General features: G+C 49.7%; 1 protein-coding gene across 1 annotated transcript; it reads right to left on the reverse strand.

Annotated features, from left to right (window-relative positions):
* Positions 1–595: 595 nt before the first annotated feature.
* ENO1 (enolase 1) lies at positions 596–18,943 on the reverse strand. Its single transcript, XM_003274315.3, has 12 exons — positions 18,211–18,943; positions 14,297–14,390; positions 11,384–11,479; positions 9,949–10,007; positions 7,490–7,559; positions 6,590–6,723; positions 5,761–5,983; positions 4,777–4,974; positions 3,492–3,693; positions 2,835–2,943; positions 2,485–2,543; positions 596–1,023 (listed from the first exon to the last, which is right to left on the reverse strand). Exons 2-12 carry the CDS (start codon positions 14,379–14,381, stop codon positions 954–956), a joined length of 1,305 nt encoding a protein of 434 aa, XP_003274363.1. The 5' UTR covers positions 14,382–14,390; positions 18,211–18,943; the 3' UTR covers positions 596–953.
* Positions 18,944–20,199: the final 1,256 nt, after the last annotated feature.

Consider the following 20,199-nt stretch of genomic DNA (forward strand, 5'->3'; position numbering starts at 1 on the left):
CCATCTGCATAATCCAATGCAGCGGGCATCAGCTACAAATGGCAGCTACCGAGCACATGAAACCTGAAGCTTGAGAAACCGAGGAGTGGAATGCATTCATTTAAATCGGGTCCTGAGGTCTTCTCGATGCCCTTCTACCTTCCTGCCCAGAGTTCTTTTAATCCTTCTTTCACCTGCTTTCCCCAGGAAGAGACCCTACGCCAGCTCTTCCCAGGATGGTCATCTTTACCCTGAAGTCCTTCTGGTCTGAACAATATGGCTGTGTAAACTAGTAGCTACCATCCTTAAGATAATCTACAAATAGGCCTGCATTTGAAGTTTCTTCCAAACAAGGTGTCCAAAGTCTCGCTCTGCCTCCCAGCTTAGACTCCCTGTTGTGACCCCACTACCCTGGAGGGACTGCGTATGTCTCTTCTCTTGCCTTCGCCTCTAGTTCCCTTCCCAAGGACCCAGGAAAATGACCCCAGTGGATCCTCATCCTTTTCTGTTACGACACCAAACCTTGGTTCTCAAAGGCCGACACCCTTTCGCCAGGGCCCCCTGAACACTAAGGACAGACCCAGATTGTTCCAAACATACACAGGCACACAGAGTATTCTCATGGGTCACTGAGGCTTTTTATTTTGAGCACAAAACCACCGGGGATCTTGCCTGTGGCCACCCCGGAGATGACACGAGGCTCACATGACTCCAGACACTTGGTGGAAAGTGAGGCGAGAAAAACAATGATTTGGACCAATTACACGACTGCAAAGCTAGAGCTGCCAACAGGGCTCCAGGGAGCTTGGCTTCTGTAGAAGTTCTAAGGAAGCGGTACGAACTCCACAGCGGTGGGGCGCTAACTAGCAGGGACCCCTGCAAGTGTTGGTCGGGGGCCTCGAGCTGCCTGAGCTGACACAAGGGGAGGGGTCTATTTAGCCAACAGGTGACCGAAGGGCTTGCCTGCCCACAGCTTACTTGGCCAGGGGGTTTCTGAAGTTCCTGCCGGCAAACTTAGCCTGGCTGCCCAGCTCCTCTTCAATTCTTGGGAAGGAGAAAGATAAAGAGATGGGGAGGAAAAAAGAAAAATCAGACCTCAAGTTTTAAGTTTTCCCACCCTAGATGTGGTCAAAGACACAGCCCCACTCCTGGGAAGTTGAGAACACAGAACTCTCCAGTTTGTCCACCTTCTTTAAACCCTCTAAACTTGTGCTTCTCTGAGAAGCCATATATAGAAAAGTATTTCGTTCTCATCTCAATTCACCATGCTAGGTGCCCTCCACCCACTGCCCCTTCTCCTCCTCTCCTCTCCCCGTCAGTGTTGCAAAGGGACAAAGTAAAATGTTAGCATTGCCATTTCTTGGAAGACAAAAATTCTAATGCTTTTGTTTTTTTAAAAAATATTGAAGGGACAACAAATAAATGGCATGGGGAGAAAAAGAGTGACCTTATTAGAAGACAAAATGTGTGAGCTGTTTGGATCTTGATGAAAAAAAAAAAAAAAAAAAAAAAAAAAAAGGCCAACACATTTTGGGGCCAGGCACAGGGGGAGGCCAAGGTGGGAGGATCACCTGAGGTCAGCCTGACCAATATGGTGAAACCCCGTCTCTATTAAAAATACAAAAACAAAAAAAATAATTAGCCAGGCATGGTGGTGGGCATCTGTAATCCCAGCTACTCGGGGGGCTCAGACAGAATTGCTTGAACCTGGGAGGCAGAGGTTGCAGTGAGCCAAGATCGCGCCACTGCACTCCAGCCTGGGTGACAGAGTGAGATCCGTCTCAAAAAAATAAAAATAAAATTCCCCAGCAAAAAAAGAATGGGAGTTTGAGGCTGCAGTGAGCTATGACTGCCCCAGTGCACTCCAGCCTGAGTGACATGGCAAGACCCTGTCTCAAACAAACAACAAAAAAGCCCCGCGTCTACTGTTCACCTGCTTTTTTGTGTATGTTTGATAATTTCCAGGATACAGTTTTAATGAAGGAGTAATATGGGAGAACTTGGCGGCGGGAGGGGGGGACAAGTCTCCTGGTGTTCAGGGGCTTCCCATGGACACAGACAGGAAAGGGAGACCAGAATAGCCCCACAGCGCTCACAAGTGGAAACCCAGCCATGTGCCCTTCGGCCTTTTCTTCCTCCCTCCGAGCCCTGGCTCCACATCCACAAACAGGGGTTAAATGCGCTGAAACAGATCATATGAAGGAGCTCTCTGAAAGCTCTAAGAATGTCATGGATCAGCTGTCAAAGGGGGTCCTATTCTTTCTCACCAGAAGAGGGCAGCACTGTGGAACAGCTCCTGCCTCTGGTGGCATTGCAGTGGGTGGAGGGTCTAGGCCTAACTCTGTCCTGACCTAAGCCTGCTCAGGGCCTGGCTGTCTGCACTGTGCGCCTGCACCTGTACACGTTCCCAGAGCCAGGAGCTCCTGGGGGAGGGCAGTGCCTACACTGAGTGCAGACCCCCACCTGGTGAACTACAGGCCCCTTGTTCTCAGGAGCCCTCCTTACCTGAGGAGCTGGTTGTACTTGGCCAAGCGCTCAGATCGGCAAGGGGCACCAGTCTTGATCTAGGAGAAAAGAAAGGCCATTTGCTTATAGTGGACAGGCTTTGCAGGCATTTCTGGCAGGGAGAGGGTGTGATGTCAAAGAGAGAATTTCTAGAGGATCTGATGCTAGGAAAGTGGGGGCCACAACACACAGGCAGGGCCCTCATGCCCTCATTCTGTTCAGGCTCAGAAATGAGAGCAGCGACTCAGGGGACATGAGCAAAATGGGGACAGACATGGAGCTTCACTGGTTTTGGGTCTTCCTAAGAAGTTGACGTCAGAGAGAAGAAAGGAGGAGATGCTCATTCTTACCTGCCCAGTGCACAGCCCCACAACCAGGTCGGCGATGAAGGTATCTTCAGTCTCCCCTGAACGATGAGACACCATAACGCCCCAACCATTGGCCTGGGCCAGCTTGCACCTAGAAGCCAAGGAACAACCCAGATGGCATGACCCCATTTTCTGGTGCCACAACCCCCCAAGGCCATTACCCCTCGGTGCCAGCAGGAGAGCAGTGGAGGGGCTGTTAATGGCTAAAGCTCTCCATGCCTGGCCTTTGTCAAGAGCACAGAGGACAACACTCACCCTCCTCTGAACTCTTCCACCCCAGGACCTTCTTAGTCCTCTGGTCATAGTTGAAACACTGGGTTCAGCCTCCCTTGATGGGAGAAAGACTAGTGTTCTCTGACAGAGCTCTTCACAGAATACAACTACTTGCTATGTTGCCTAGGCTGGTCTTAAGCTGCTGAGCTCAAGTGATCCTTCTGCCTTGGCCTCCCAAAATGTTGGGAATACAGGCCCCGATTGTTTAATTTAAAAGGCTCCTGAGTTCAAACACAAAACCTGTTAAAATTCCAGGGTGTCCTATATTCTGGCCAGCAGGATTCCCCCATCACCAGAACAAAAGGGCCCTTTTCTGATTCACAAGCCGTAGCTGCAGGAAAGCTGCTCGCCTGGGAAGACACTTACGCCTGAAGAGACTCGGTCACGGAGCCAATCTGGTTGACTTTGAGCAGGAGGCAGTTGCAGGACTTCTCGTTCACCGCCTTGGCAATCCTCTTTGGGTTGGTCACTGTGAGATCATCCCCAACTACCTGGATTCCTGCACTGGCCGTGAACTTCTGCCAAGCTCCCCAGTCATCCTGGTCAAAGGGATCTTCAATAGACACCACTAAGGAAAGAAAGGAGGGACACGCCTCATCAGTGTGATTCTCCCAGTGTGTTCCACTGCAATGCCCAGCCTTGCTTCCCCCTTGACTTGCTGCTCGCCTGGCCTCACACTGCCCAAAAGTATAGGACGGGGATGGCTCTCCAACTGATCTAACTGCAGCTGTGAAATCCCGGGATCAAATGATCCTCCCACCTCAGCTTCCTGAGTCGCTGGGACTATAGGGGTATGCCAACCCACCCAGCTACTCATTTTATTTTATTTTTTGTAGAAATGGAGTCTTGCTATGTTCCCTAGGCTAATCTCAAACTCCTGGGCTCAAGTGATGCTGTTTCAGCCTCTCCAAGCACTGGGATTCCAGGCGTGAGCCACCATATGCCCAGCCTCAAAAATTTTAAGACCTGTAAGAAGAGGACACTTATTTGTCTAGGGTGGCTTGAGTTTAGTGCCACTGAAAATCAGAATGGAGCCACAGACTCAGAAGTGAGACGACCTGAGTCTGGGTCTTGGCTCGACCTTGACGGAGTTATTTAGGGGACTGGTTAAACACACAGACTCTGGAGTCAGATTTCCTGGTCTGAATTCTTGCCCCACCATTTGCTGTGTGTTCTCGGGCAGATTATTCAACCAGCCATCAGTTTCCTCTCCTGCAGAAAGGTAGTCACAGTCTCTATCCTGTGTACACACAGAGCCTAAAATGAATTATTCCCAGCTCACAGGAAGCATGATACATCTCAGTACCAAGTGGCTGTTCTGATTCTGAAGGCTTGGTTCCCTCCTCACCTGTCTAATGGAGCACAGACCGCATCTGCTCCTGAGACAGAGACAGGAGATAATCGTACTGTGAACTTATAATGCAATGTTGCTGCTGGCACCCGAACTCCTTAGCTACACAAGAACCTCTGTGAAGCCCTGTGTATGTACAAGTGGGGGCAAGCCCCCTGGCAAATCCCCTACAGGAGCTGGAGGTTCAGACACACCCTCCCCATCCCCCTCCTTGCAGCCAGCACCAGCCAGCCAGATGCTCCAGCTGCCCTGCTGCAGGTCAGTGGAGGGAAAGGGAGATGGCACTCCGGGAACACTCACCTGGGTAGTCCTTGATGAAGGACTTGTACAGGTCAGCCAGCTGGTCAGGCGAGATGTACCTGCTGGGGTCATCGGGAGACTTGAAGTCCAGGTCATACTTCCCAGACCTGAAGAACTCGGAGGCCGCTACGTCCATGCCGATGACCACCTTATCAGTGTAGCCAGCTTTCCCAATAGCAGTCTTCAGCAGCTCCAGGCCTGGGAAGAGATGGTGGCAACAGGTTTCGAAAACAGGTAGGTAGAGAGAAAACTTCCCTTCAACAGCTGTTACACAGGGACTGTAACACAAAGATCAAGAGGTGTTCAGGCCCCAACCAGTAGTTGTGACATCAGTTACTTTTTTTCTGCTTTGGGGCAAGAAACCATGGGTCAGAGCTCTTGGTGCATACGAAATGGGAAATTGAGCACAGCTTCCAAGAAAGCAGCCCTTCTCACTGACAAATGCTCCCAAATTTAGTGCCCAGGAACAGCTGTCCTGGCCACGATACAATTACAGTAAGCAGCTGAGATCAGCTGTCCCAAGGCACAGGCCTTAAACACAGCAGAAGCGGGATCCAAGAGAAAGCCCAGTGGAGGCAGCCCGGGGTGGCAGGATCCTCCCGCCAGGCTGTGCCGTTGAGAGCTCAGGCTCAGGGTCTGCCGTCCATGGCTGAGCTGCCCTGCCATCAGGACAGACGGACAGACACTCGGCTCCCCAAACTATTAGGTATCGCTTGAGCCCAGGAGGCAGAAGTTGTTGTGAGCCGAGATTGCGCCACTGCACTCCAGCCTGGGCGACAGAGACGCCATCTCAAAAAAAAGAGAAAAAAATATGTAAAATAAACTGAAGCTCCCCCTTTCCTCCTTAAAACTGTTGGAAGGGTCTTGATCTGTACAAACTACAGGTGGAAAGAATAGATTTCCACAGTGGGAGGTGTGGACGACCCCCCCACAGAGGGAGCTGGCGCTGCAGGGCTCGTTGGGGGGATTCCCCAGCGCCTTTACCTTCTTTATTCTCTAGGATGTTGGGAGCAAACCCGCCTTCATCCCCCACATTGGTGGCATCTTTCCCATATTTCTCCTTGATGACATTCTTCAGGTTGTGGTAAACCTCTGCTCCAATGCGCATGGCTTCCCTGAAGTTGGCTGCACCGACTGGGAGGATCATGAACTCCTGCATGGCCAGCTTGTTGCCAGCGTGAGAACCGCCATTGATGACATTGAACGCCTGGGGAGAGCAGAGAAGCATGGCACCGGGTCCAGAGAGCCCCGCAGGGCATTAAGCCCCTCTGGTCCTACCATCCCCATCTAGCTCACAGATGAGCCCAAGACTTGCTCCTTAAGGAGCACCAGAGGGGCCAGGGTGGCTATGAAATGCTCACCAGGTCTCTGACTCATGTTTTTAGACAGGGTCTCGCTGTACTGGTCTTGCCTAGGCTGGTCTCAAACTCTTGGGTTCAAGCGATCCTTCTGCCTCAGCCTCTTGATTAGCTGGGACTACAGGTGTGCACTACTGCAACCAGTTCACGCCAGGGCTATTTTGATAACCGCAAAATCATGATCACCAGGATAAACACATGTGACTATGTCAGCTAATGCTCACAGCCCAGCAAGGCAAGTACTGCTGTCATTTCCTCCCCGAGCCTCCACTGCAGATAAAGGACCTGGGGCACAGGCAAGTTGAGTTACCTGCTCAAGGTCACACTTAACAAGGGGCAGAGCTGTGCTAGGAGAGTCACATGTGTTAAGAGATCAAGGCATAGAAGTCTCGGGTCCCCAACAGCAAGCTGAAACCCCCAACTCCTTGCTTGGGAAGTTCCAATAAACCACTCACCGGGACTGGCAGGATGACTTCAGAGTTGCCGGCCAAGTCAGCGATGTGGCGGTACAGGGGGACCCCCTTCTCAACGGCACCAGCTTTGCAGACGGCAAGGGACACCCCCAGAATGGCATTCGCACCAAACTTAGCTAGAACAGAAGAGAACCGAGTGGAATGAAGTCATTTCTGACTCACCAGCTTTTCTCCTGCTGTACTGCCCTGAGGGTTGCATTCTGCACCATCTCCTCCCCCATCACACCTCCATTTCACTGTTACTAGAAATGCAAATGGCATTCCATGTGGACTCACCACTGCTTTTCGCCTCTAAGACAGAGCCCAACTCGGGCCAACTGTAGGAATTACTGAATTCATTATAAGGAGCAAAGCTCTTCTGAGTAACCAAACTGACAAGCTATTGTCACCTGGTTTTGTACCTGATATTCAAAAGTATGATTTCTTTTTCTTTTTTTTTTTTGAGAAGGAGTCTCACTCTATTGCCCAGGCTGCAGTGCGGTGGCAGGATCTCGGCTCACTGCAAGCTCCACCTCCCGGGTTCACACCATTCTCCTGCCTCACCCTCCCTAGTAGCTGGGACTACACGTGCCCACCACCAGGCCTGGCTAATTTTTTGTATTTTTTAGTGGAGACAGGGTTTCACCATGTTAGCCAGGATGGTCTCAATCTCCTGACCTCATGATCCGCCCGCCTCAGCCTCCCAAAGTGCTGGGATTACAGGCGTGAGCCACTGTGCCAGGCCAAAAGTGTGATTTCTTAAGAGTGAAGCAAAGAAATGGGAAGAGACCACAGGCTCATTTAGTTCATCACTAAGATCATGGACCTCTTCCTGAAAGTTTTTAAAGTCTTCAGGAGACTTCATGATCTTCCCCAGTAAAGATGCCACCTCAGGCCACTCACATTTATTTTCTGTTCCATCCATCTCGATCATCAGTTTGTCAATCTTCTCTTGTTCTGTGACGTTCAGTTTCTACGAGGGAGAGGGGAGAATGAGGGGTTGGTGACACTCTTATCTGCATAGCCTTTGCTCCCCTACCATGGAATCTGACTTTGGAACTGTGTAAAATCAAAATCAATTCTGTGATGTTTGTTTTATAAGCAAAAAAAGTGGAGGACAAAAATCAGTGGGGAGACAAAAAACTGCCTTCTGCTTGCTTTGATGGTTATCAGGCATTCACCCAACAGTGAAACAGAGATGGACGCTCTCAGACACAATGCTTTGTAACAAAAGGTTAACAGTCTACCCAGGGAGCCCAAAGTGACTTTATACCCAAGAGAATTGTCAGGTATGTGCCATGTAAACCACCGCTACCGAGGAACATGGCTTTCATAGGCAATAAATAAGCAAAGCTCATTGTTCACTCAAGCAGGCTGAGCCCTTGAAAGGTAGGCTCTGCTGCTCACTCTTGGCTAACCTCAAAGACGGCAAATCTTCATCCTCTGATGGGAGGCATGATTTCTGCAGGTAGTCCGAAATCATTTAGCAAAGCGTCTAATGATGGATCAAAATGAGTTTTTGATGAGACTGTAAAGTAACAAAACTGACGTACTGAGAACGGACTCAAAGTAATCCAATAAAAATCAGTATTACTTTTTAATTTTTTAATTTTTATTTTTTAAGACAGAGTCTCATTCTGTTGCCCAGGCAGGAATGCACTGTCAAGATCTCAGCTCAGTGCAACCTCCACCTCGTGGGCTCAAATGATCCTCCAACCTCAGCTGGGACTATAGGCATGCACCATCATGCCTGGCTAATTTTTGTATTTTTTTTTTGTAGGGTGGGCTTCGCCATGTTGCCCAGGCTGGTCTCAAACTCCTGGCCTCAAGGGATCTGCCCACCTCAGCCTCCTAAAGTGTTGGAATTACAGGTGTTAGCCACTGCACCCAGCCAAAAATCAGCATTCCATTTTAAACTAATGTATTAATAACAAGGCATTATTTTTTATCTATGATGTTCTTGATATAAAAAAATGCAAAGAAAATCAACTCTGATCCCATCATGCGGTATTAGCAATTTGGTGTCTTTTGCAGCTTTGTCAAGGCATCACTGGAACAGGCAGGCAATTACCCAAGCACACAGCTTCAGAGGTCAGTTCTCACTAACAGTTTGGTATGTTTCTCTAGGGTGTTAAAAAAATGTCAGGGGATCCTGCTCATCGTGTGAGTCACACTATGTAGGGGTACGAAGGGACAGAGAACAAGGAATGTGTGGAGGTGTCCAGGAGACTGGCAGAGGATGGTGCAGACAGAACAGCAACAAGAAATTTCGTCTGGGGACTGGTTGGGCAGGGAGTAATTAGAGTGCCACAAAAGCCAGGCCTAAACCAACAAGTCAGGGACAGAGACAACAAAGGAACTCCTCCTTTTCCCTTGTGTACAGAATGAATGCACGGAGGAGAGGGACTAGATTCAAGAATAGACGGAGGCTGTGGCTGGGCTTGGACTGGGCCTAGAGAGCTTTGTTATTTTTACTTTTTGAGACAGAGTCTCACTCTGTTGCCCAGGCTGGAGTGCAGTGGCACAATCTCTGCTCACTGCAACCTCTGCCTCCCAGCTTCAAGCGATTCTCATATCTCAGACTCCCAAGTAGCTGGGACTGCAGGCATGCACCACCACGCCTGGCTAATTTTTGTACTTTTAGTAGAGATAGGGTTTCACCATGTTGGCTAGACTGGTCTCCAACTCCTGACCTCAAGTGATCCACAACACCTCAGCTTCCCAAAGTGCTGGGATTACAGGCGTGAGCCACTGCACCTGGCCCAGAGTGTTTTTAGACAGGGGTTTTCAAACCAGTCCCATCTGATGAGTGCCACAGGAATTATGGAGGGACGGGCCGAAGGGAAAGTAAATGAGATAAAACCTGCCGAGTCGGGTGGGTTGCTGGGTCCCCAGCCCTACTTCACCTCCAGCAGCTCTACTTTTATGTTTGATGTACTGAGATTTCCAGATTTTACTTAACAGGAACTCCACTGTTAAAGTCAGTAGAATTATAGTAAATAATTCCAAAGTTCATGAGAAATTAGTCACCATGGACACTACCACGAACACCCCTGAGAGCCACTCTTAGAATCTGGATCTTAACTTCCCCAAAGGTCCAGAGAGTTGCAGGGGGGAAAAAACCTCAGGGCTCTAAGTGTCTCATTCTTCTGATGCAATTCCATCTGCTCCCAAAAGTGGGGTGAGGCAGCGGGCAGGTTAAAATAAATTATGTCATGCACAGATTGTTCTCATGCATGACAGGGAATCCAATCGGCTTCTGTAGCTCTCAGAATAAGCTCTTCCATAAACAGGAAAGCCCCTGGGCCTGGGAGACGCTCTGGTGGCTTTAGACACATTAGTTATCAGGAGGCAGGTCCTACCTTGCTAACCAGGGCAGGCGCAATAGTTTTATTGATGTGCTCAACAGCCTTTGAGACACCTAGAAGGAACAATCAAATCAAATTACTGACATTAACTTTAAAAGCAGGCTCGAGCAGCATTGTTAGAGAGAACCACTGTTGAGGCCGACGCGGAAGCCCACCAAGGGACCTTCTGTGGGACCTCTTCCCCCTCTCCCCTTTCCCCCCAGAATCGGAGGACTTTTCCGGCCCAGTCTGAGTGCTCCTAGGACCCCAGAGGGTTAGAGCCACACAAACAGCAGCTGGCTCAGAGTGATCTGACTGGAGGTTAGTTTGCAAGACCATGCACTGGAAACACCAACTGCAGACTAAAGGCTGTTCAATCAGTTACCTGAGTGCACAGGGCTGGTGCCAGGAACTCATTAATATACTTAATGGGTCTGGAGACGCCTGCCCAGCAGAGAATGAAGAAGGAAAAATGAGAGAGACTCAGAAGAGAACCGGTGATGAAGGACTGCGAGTGAGAGACAGTGAGGGGACAGGAAAGCAGAGGAGAGCATTTCAGGGGCCATGCGTTCAATCTTCCACAAATGCTTACTTACTGAGCACTCATTACCATCAAGGCACAGCATCATCCTGCTCCAGGTAAGTCCCCACGTACGCCATTAAACAACGGTCAAATGGTAACATGTTCGTGTGTAGAGAGTGCTTCTTACAGCATTAAAGCGGGACTGAACACCCAGCACCACCACTGCGACACCAGCCCAGTGTTTCACAACCTGATTTCATCATTGTCCCCTCCCCTGCAGGCTTTTTGGAGTTTTCTGGGTCCCCCACTGAGAATGTGTGATCTAGCTCTATGTGCTTTTCTGTAATGTGGCCACATGTTCTATCTCTAGAAAGGTCAGTGTTGCACACACACTAAGTCAATTTGAATACAGCCAGAGGCTGGCTCTGCCACAGAGCAGGGCTCCTGTGAGTCAGTCAACAGGAAAATCAGACTAAATGACACATCTGTAGCTCACTATTCAGGGTAGGTCATTGGTTAGACCTTCCCTGGATCCCTTCTAGCCCTTGAAGAGGCAGATGAACTGGAGGGCCCACAGAACCCTCCTGGGAGATGGGGAAAGTTTTCTTTAGTTAACAGGCCCTGTTCTCATCTTTGGGTTCCTGTCCTAACCGTGAAGGAGTATTTCGCAGATTGGGGACAAATTGCAATAGAAACAAGCATTGGAACTCTCGACCCAGAGCATGCAGGCTCAGGAACCCCGGAATCCATACGCCAACTTTCCTGTCCACGTGGTGATGCACTGCTTCCACCAACATCATGGGTTACAGCAGGTTTACCTGCCATAAACCTGCAAATGCAAGTGCCATCCAGAGAGGACAGGACTGGGCAAGGCCAGGAACGAGGCTGGAGGCAGGGAGGCAATGGGCTGTGGGTTCTAAGGCTTACCCTTCCCCATATAGCGAGTCTTATCATTGTCCCGGAGCTCTAGCGCCTCATAGATACCAGTTGAAGCACCACTGGGCACAGCAGCTCTGAAGAGACCTGGATGAGAGGAAAAAAGATGTAGTAGCAATTCAGAAATCCAGTTCCAGCACAATCCCAAGTCCCCTCTCGCCCACAGATGCATTTATCATTAGGGAGCTGTTTCTTCCTCCTACCAACTGTGTGAATTAAACGCTCTGGCCTGTTCTTCATGCGTTTCACATGCCTGTACTGCAAAGATGACTAATTCCCCTAGCAGAAAGAAAGTGTTCTACAGCAGAGCCTACATGCCACCTGGGGGTCTTGTTAAAATGTAGATTCTGACCCAGGCGAATGTGTGTCCCTCACAAGCTTGCGTTGGTGCCCTGTGGATTATTCCAGCAGCACTGCCCAAGAGAAATCCAACGCGAACCATACAGGGCATTGAAGATGTTCTGGTACTTTTTTCTTCTTTTTTTGAGACAGTCTTGCTCTATCCCCCAGGCTAGAGTGCGTGGCGCGATCTCGGCTCACTGCAATCTCCACCTCCTGGGTTCAAGCAATTCTCCTGCATCAGGCTCCTCAGCAGCTGGGATTACAGCAGTGTGCCACCACGCCCGGCTAATTTTTGTATTTTTAGCAGAGACAGGGTTTCACCATGTTGGCCAGGCTGGTTTTGAACTCCTGACCTCAGGTGATCTGCCCACCTCGGCCTCCCAAAATGGTGAGATTACAGGCATGAGCCACCATGCCCAGGCAGATACTATATTGATGTTAAGCATAAAATTACGGTAATTTAACTGGCTCAGGAGGAGTATCTAGCTCATTTGTTTCAGTTTGGACAATGCTAAATGCTATTTTGGGGGTTCTATGCCCAACTGGAAACTGGCAAACAGGATGGATGTGGGGGGAAGCAATAAAGATAATAAAATGCACAGTTTAATAAATGTAAGAACTGAACCAAGTAATCTTGCAGATACTGAAACCAGCCATCTGGTGAAACCTACACCTGTAACAAGGGCAATCTTTGGTGAAGGTAAAAGAACAGATGGTGTCAAGGAAGATGTTGCAGAGAAACCAACCAGATATTTCTAGCAAAGGACCCACCAGCATTCCCTGCTGCACTGCAGTGTGTGCTATCAACAGGTCATACTTTCTTCTTGAAACCTGCCCTGGCTCCCTACATATCCACCCTGCACTGAATCAGGCAAAGACAAGATGAAAACAAGAGGCTTGGAGTCTATGGACTTTTGGTGATAATAATGTGTTCACGCATGTTCACCACTCTAGTGGGGATGCTGACAACGGGGGGGCTGCGCATGTGCAGAGGCAGCGGGTACACGTGGGTTTGTGGACCTCTGCACCTTCCGCCTGCTTCCACTGTGAACCTAAAACCGCTCTAAAAAAGTTGATGAGACAGGCAGAGAGATGAAAGGTTCTGAGCAAGTCCATCATTTCATGTTTTTTGAAAAGGATTAAGTCACACAAGAGAAAGTTCCATTCATTTCCATTTCAAAATGTCCGCGTCACAACAATCTTCTAGCGTCTGGGGTCTTTTGTTGCTTAAAGTTCATTAATTTCCAAGCAGAAAGTTCCACCTGTTCGTTGACTAAGCAAACCACTCTTACTGGATGAAGGGAATTCTCGGCATCCTGTGAGAACCCTCAGGGTTCCCCATAAAGCCAGTGAGAAACCCCACTGTGCTTGAGAGCCCACACAGCAAGCAGCCAAAGGTGGAACTCAGGCATTCTTTTGCCCAATGAAGTCGGGCCTCAAGGATCCCTTCTTGCCGAGGGGGACGGGAGGTGCAAGGGGAAGGGAAGGGCTGGGGTTCCACTGCCAGGCCTGTGACTCACAGATGGTGACTCAGCTCTGACTGGCAGTTCTCTGTGAGTTTAGCACCCGAGTGATTCTGCCTGAAGCTCCTTTGCCAACCTCACCCACTCTGTCCATCGCGCCATGTGCTGGAGGTAACACAGAGCTACAGAGGCACTGGATTTTCTTCTTAAAGGAAGGAGTTTCACCATTCTCTAATTTTTTCATAAGAAAATTCCTCATATGGGGATTGACAGCCAGGTAAAAATGAGAGCCTCTGGACTATTCCAAAGCCCACAGGTAAAAACTGTCCTTGATCCTGGCTGAAGACTGATTTCTAGACAAGAGATAAAGGTGCTACATTCACACCCGCTGTCCCTCCCCTTATCAAGAGATACCATCCTATCACACTGTATCTCCACATTTGGTCACAGCAAGCTGTCAGCTAACAACTAGTGATGGGCCCTTTTAGGGACAAGGTCTTATGGTATCACCTTACTTCCTTACCTCACTGACTTAGGAGCCAACTTACGTGGTTTTAAGCCAAGGAGCTGGCAGAGTCAGGCAGGGTGGCTCACGCCTATAATCCCAGCACTTTGGGAGGCCGAGGCAGGCAGAACACCCGAGGTCAGGAGTTCGAGACCAGCCTGACCAATATGGTGAAACCCCATCTCTACCAAAAATGCAAAAATTAGCCAGGTGTGATGGTGCACGCTTGTAGTCCCAGGCACTTGGGAGGCTAAGACAGGAGAATTGCTTGAACCCGGGAGGCGGAGGTTGCAGTGAGCCAAAATTATGCCACTGCACTCCAGCCTGGGTGACAGAGCAAGACTTCATCTCAAAAAAAAAAAAAAAAAAAAAAAAAGAAAAAAAAGCCGAGAAGCAGCAAGACACTGGCTCCATGCCTAAAAATCCCCCAACCCTCACAGTCAAGAAGCACAACCTACTAGCATGTGCAGACAGAAAGAAAAGCTTTAACAGATTTTTTTTTTTTTTTTTTGCCTAAGGCTCCAGTATTTGTAGAAAAATTTTAAAATGAAGCATGGTGGAAGGAACCGTGGAAACCAAGGAGGTGGCACATACCTTTTGAGGTGAAGAGATCAACCTCAACAGTGGGATTCCCACGAGAGTCAAAGATCTCCCTGGCATGGATCTTGAGAATAGACATGGTGAATTTCTGTAGGAGAAACACAGAGTTCATGTTTTCCATAAGCCATAATGCTGCATTTGCTCACTCATTCAAGGAATCACTTCCAAGGTTCGTGGACTAGAAAGAATCAGCACTGGACTAAATACTGGATGTAGGAAAGCTGGCTAGGGTGGGGGGAAAAGCCTGCTGGAAAGCAGTGGGAATTCTCCTAATTAAGTAGTTAGGGCCTAGCTCCGGAAAGCCTTAACCTGATTACACTTAGCGTTCCATTATTGGAACGCTAAGGATGTGGGAGTCATTTTTAACCACTGCTCAAGTCATTGCCAAGGTCTGATTTTTCACAAAAAAAGATCTGCAACCTCTGGCATAAATGGGTTAAATCCCAGCAATCGAGGTCTTATTCTGTAAGCAAAAAGAAAAAAAAAAAAAAGCGAGAGAGAAAAAGCCCACAGATGTGTGTGCCTAGGGAGAATCAAATCCAAATAGAAAGATGAACGTGTTGCTGGACGCAGAGCGGCCCAGGAGCTGTCTGAAACTGGCTATTGTCATGAGTGAACAATGAGGGCTGGCATGGGAATGGAAAGGAACCAAGAACAGACATGAAGGTCACAAGCAAAACCACCTAGGGTGAGGCCAAAAAGAGGGTGGGGGGACCAGGGGAAAATGTAGCTTGTAGCAGAATTAAAACAAAATAGTGAATTAAGTTTGGACATAATTCTTCAGATTAAATTTGAAGTAGCAGCAGAATATTCACTTAGTAGGTATTTGATCAGAAATTCTGAGTTTGGAAGTCAGGAACAATGAAGTCCTTGGACTGTAATCTTGGCTACTGCCACTTCCTGGGACTTACCAATATCAGAGTACTTGGGTCTTCAGTATTGTTATGTCACTAATGATAACATCTTTATTTTATTTTAATTACTTTTTAAAGAGATGGCAGTCTCACTATGTTGCCCAGGCTGCTCTCAAACTCCTGGGCTCAAGCGATCCTCCCCTGCCTTGGCCTCCCAAAGCATGCTAGGATGATTACAGGGGTGAGCCACCAGGACCAACCAATAATGACATCTAATTATTTCTTCCCAAGGGGGTTTCATAATTTGTAAATAGAGGAAAGATTCTTTGAACACCAGGATACTTCAAGGGAAGGGGCTTCCTTTAACAACACCTTAAAAAAAAAAAAACAAGAATTTAAAGCAATGAAAAACAAATAGCAATTCCTCAAAGAAAAATCCCTTCTTACTTTTTTCCTTGGCGCTCTCCAAAGAAACTAACTGAACGACTTATAGAACTGAGGTGGGTGAGAGGAACTTGGTGTTTAAAGCCATTATCTACCTGGGCTCCCCTCCAACATCTTCTCTGGAATGTCCTGAGGTGGCAAGTGGCAGGTTTTTAACTTTCAACATTATTTACTGAAGTCATTTCTGTGGCTTTGTTGTCTATGTAACAATGGAGTTTTATTCATTAGCCAAAAAAAAGGTACTTAGTTTTTATCTTCTAGGTTCCAAAAAGGCAAATTTGTTTAAACATATTTTTAGATTTAATTTTGCGTTTTGGCAAATTATATACTCGAGTAACATTTCCATCATTGCAAAAAGTTATCTCAGGCCATTTCTAGTCAAATATCCCCCTGCCCCATCTCCAGGCCACCACTGTGGTATACTTTGTGTATTTCAGTCATACTTTTAAAGGCAATTTTATTAAGGCATCTCCGTATTTTTGTTTTCATTTTAGTGACTTAAGACAAAAGTCTTGACTGGGCGCGGTGGCTCACGCCTGTAATCCCAGCACTTTGGGAGGCCGAGGCAGGTGGATCACGAGGTCAGCAGAGACCAGCCTGGCCAACACGGTGAAACCCTGTCTCTACTAAAAATACAAAACAATTAGCCGGGCGTGGTGGCAGGCGCCTGTAGTCCCAGCTACTTGGGAGGCTGAGGCAGAAGAATGGCGTGAACCCGGGAGGCGGAGCTTGCAGTGAGTCGAGATTGCGCCACTGCACTCCATCCTGGGCAACAGAGCGAGACTCCGTCTCAGGAAAAAAAAAAAAAAAAAGACAAAAGACAAAAGTCTTAGGATGTGAAAATAAAGTGTGATTTTTTTTTATTTTTTGAGACGGAGTTTCGCTGTTGTCGCCCAGACTGGAGTTTAATGGCGCCATCTTGGCTCACTGCGACCTTAGCCTCCTAGGTTCAAGCGACTCTCCTGTCTCAGCCTCCCGAGTAGCTGGGACTACAGGCACCTGCCACCACGCCCGGCTAATTTTTTTTTTTTTTGAGACGGAGTCTCCCTCTTTCGCCCAGGCTAGAGTGCAGTGGCCTCGACTCACTGCAAGCTCCGCCTCCAGAGTAGCTGGGACTACAGGCGCCCATAACTACACCCGGCTAATTTTTTTGTATTTTTAGTTGAGATGGGGTTTAGCAGAGTAGGATGGTCTCCATCTCCTGACCTCGTGATCCGCCCGCCTCGGCCTCCCAAAGTGCTAGGATTACAGGCGTGAGCCACCGCGCCCGGTCGATTTTCAGTAGAGATGGGGTTTCACCACGTTGGCCAGGCTGGTCTCTAACTCCCGACCTCAGGTGATCCTGAGGAGGCCCACCTCGGCCTCCCAAAGTGCTGGGATTACAGGCGTGAGCCACCGCGCCTGGACCATGCACAGCTTTTTTAGCCGCCTGGATGGAACCCCGAATTAGGGACACAGTAAATGAATGGAGCAGTCAGGGCCCGGGTGGGCCTGAAAGGCAAGTGAAGCAATGGACCACACCGCCCAGAGAAGCGCACAGAGCAGGGGAACATTGAACAGGAAGCTTTCTTAAAATACATCCTTCTTGGCCTAGCGCGGTTGCTCACGCCTGTAATTCCAGCACTTTGGGAGGCCGAGGCGGGCGGATCTCCTGAAGTCGGGAGTTCACGACCAGCCTGGCCAACATGGTGAAACACCGTCTCTACTTAAAAAAAAAAAAAAAAAAAAAAAAAAAACAAAATTAGCCGGGCGTGGTGGCGTATGCCTGTAATCCCAGCTACTTGGGAGGCTGAGGTAGGAGAATCGCTTGAACCCAGGAGGCGGAGGTTGCGGTGAGCCAAGATCGCGCAATTGCACTCCAGCCTGGGCAACAAGAGCAAAACTCAAAAAAAAAAAAAAAAAAAAAAAAAAATCCTCCTTAAATCAGATCAGGGCCCGACTTTTGGTGGCCAGCCGGGGAGCCGCTCTTGCCCAACTTGGGCGAGGTCGCCTGGAGGGCTTGCCAATGATCTAACGGCTCTGCTGCAGGTTCCTCAAGAAGAGGTGCCTTCTCGGAGTTAAATGAGTCACCGCTTACTGGGCAGAAGCGCGGGCCGCGAGCGCGGGCGAGAGGCGGGGGCTGCCGGTGGGGGAGGGGGCCGCAGCCTCGTGGGCATCACCACTCTCGCCGCCCTCCTCCATTTTTAGGAAGGGCCTGGCCTGAGTGGCCACCGCCGCTAAGTCTGCGTCTATCCCAAAAACCTCACACTTTGCTACGATGGAAAAGCAACTTCCACTCCCAACTCCCGCTGTGCTAAGCAGCTCGCGTGTGCAGCTCCAGACCTTCCCCTCAGTGACTCGGCCCCGCAGTCGGTAATCACGTGTTGATCTGCACTTTCCCCTCCAAAGAAATCGGGGGCCCAGCACGTGCGCCTGGCATTGCGCCCTCGCCCCGGGCCTCGGGGTGAGCGGGGGCGCCAGTTCCCACCCAGGGAGGCGGCTCGCACGCGCCCCCGACCCCGCCACGCTGGGCCTGCGGGCGCGCCGCCTCCCTCGGAGGGAAAAGAGCCCCGCAAGCCCAGAAAAGCCCTGCGCCGCCTGCCTGTTGCTCAGCCCTTCCCCAATCATTACCTAGCCGCTGGGTCTCGTCGCCTAGGAGAGGAAGCGGAGGGTGCTGCAGACACCGAGGTGAACGTAAAGCCAGCGAGGTCTGCGTGCTCCGGGTCCCCACAGATACTGTCTGCACCGCCCGCGCCGACTTCCTGCCTAGCTAAGGCGCGCCCCACCCACTTCCCGCCTCAGGGGCACGCCCCCTCAGTGCCGCCTTGCCATTGGTCGGGAGAGCCGTCACTCATTCCCTCACCTCCCGGAAAGGGGTGGGACTGCGGCGGCTGCAGCAGCGTGGAAAGGGGGGGTAACGACCCGCGGACGTGAGGCGGGCAGCTCTGGGGGGCCCCGACTCCCCAGTGGCCCTGTAGTGGTGCGGGGGAAACTGTGGCCCCAGATAGGACCGGTGAGCCGAAGTGGGGTGTGCGGAGCCGGGGCTCCGGGGGGATGGCCCCGGGCGGCGTGGCGGGCATGAGAGCTCGGGGGTCCGTCACGTACTCCGACTCCCGCACGCACTCAGCGTTGCTCTGGGGCCGCACGTCCGGCCCTCGACCTTGCTGACGACCTTGGCGGCCCGCGCCTGCCGCGGCCCTCCTGCCCCGCCCCTCCTGCCCAGCCCCTCCTGCCCCGCGCCGCGATCCGAGATACCCCGTTAGCCTCGAGTCGTTGAGAGGCTGAGCGCCTCGGCCCCACTGCGGGATTGGGGCGCTGGCCCCGCCGCAGCGCTGCGTGTCCGGGGCCACGTGCGCCGCCTGCGCCTGCGCGCTGCCCTCCAGCCGCGCCCGTCCGGCCGGGCTCCGCCTGGCACCCGCCAAGGTGACCCTGTCCCTTTCTCCTTGCTGCGGTGAGAATCAGGCCATCTCTAGCCCATGTCATGTTGCATCTGAAATTTCACATCCCTCTCATTCCCATCTAGGGAACTAGATCAAACCTACCTGGATTCTTGTGAACCATTCATGTGAATTATTTGGAACTGGAATTTCACACAGACCCGGGGAATTTCTCAAAGTTCAAGACGGGTCATATTCCATGGAATATGGAAGGAGTTGGTGTAGTGATTTCACCTTTCTGATCAAGAACTGATAGCCATTAAAACTCAGCTCCGCAATATATCCCCTCACTCCAAGGGAGGGCTGAAATGATCACTTCGTTTTCTGTTATGGCTACTTTTATATTTTTCAACATTACTGCTGATCTGTAAGAGAACTAAAACATCTGATTTTCCTCATTTCCTTGTAAAGAGGTGTTCAAATATGTACTTGAATTTAATTATTTCTTCTGGTCAGCTGCAAAAACTGCTTTTCCTCCTTAACCCCTAGCATTTTTATCCTCTTAGCTACTGACAGGTTTCCATGGCGTTGGTTAAAAATGAAGGCCTATTGAGACCATAGTATTTGCTTTCCAGTGGGTAAGAAGCAAGAACTTTAGGATTAAATTCAGCAAAAAAAAAAAAAAAAAAATGTAAAATTTTGCAAGCAGAGTTTGTGATTTCACCAGCAATACACTAACGTTTTTGGCTACTGAAAACCACTATCCTCAGCCCCATGACTCAGCAGCTAAACCAACAGCCAACATCTCCTTCTGGTAAGGACTCTGGGAAATCAGGCACTTGGTACTCACTTTCAGAGCAATTCTAAGGCGTGGCCCTGAAAGGGCTCCAAACAATCTTATTTTACATTAAAATGGTTAGAGAGATAAAGATACTCTGCTGTGGCCAGAACCAGTAAATCTAGCAGGAAATCAGAGGCAGAACATGATCCCAGACTGCTGCTGTTGCTAGATTCTTGGAGGCTGCAGCACCACATTCTGAGCCAGCACTTCGACCTCACATTGTAGCTAAAATGTTAATGATTACTAGGGATGTCCTGAAATCTTTTTCAAAATTCACAGGCTGCCAAATGCCCTCCCTGTTTCCATAGCTCCTTAGGCTTTGTTAGCAGGCTGTGGGGTTCACATTTGCTTGTAGTCAGCACACGGGCATTGCATTTAGTTATTATTTCTCACTTGCTGTAA

This window comes from Nomascus leucogenys, chromosome 24 (assembly GCF_006542625.1).
Source record: "Nomascus leucogenys isolate Asia chromosome 24, Asia_NLE_v1, whole genome shotgun sequence".
NCBI classification, from domain to species: domain Eukaryota; kingdom Metazoa; phylum Chordata; class Mammalia; order Primates; family Hylobatidae; genus Nomascus; species Nomascus leucogenys.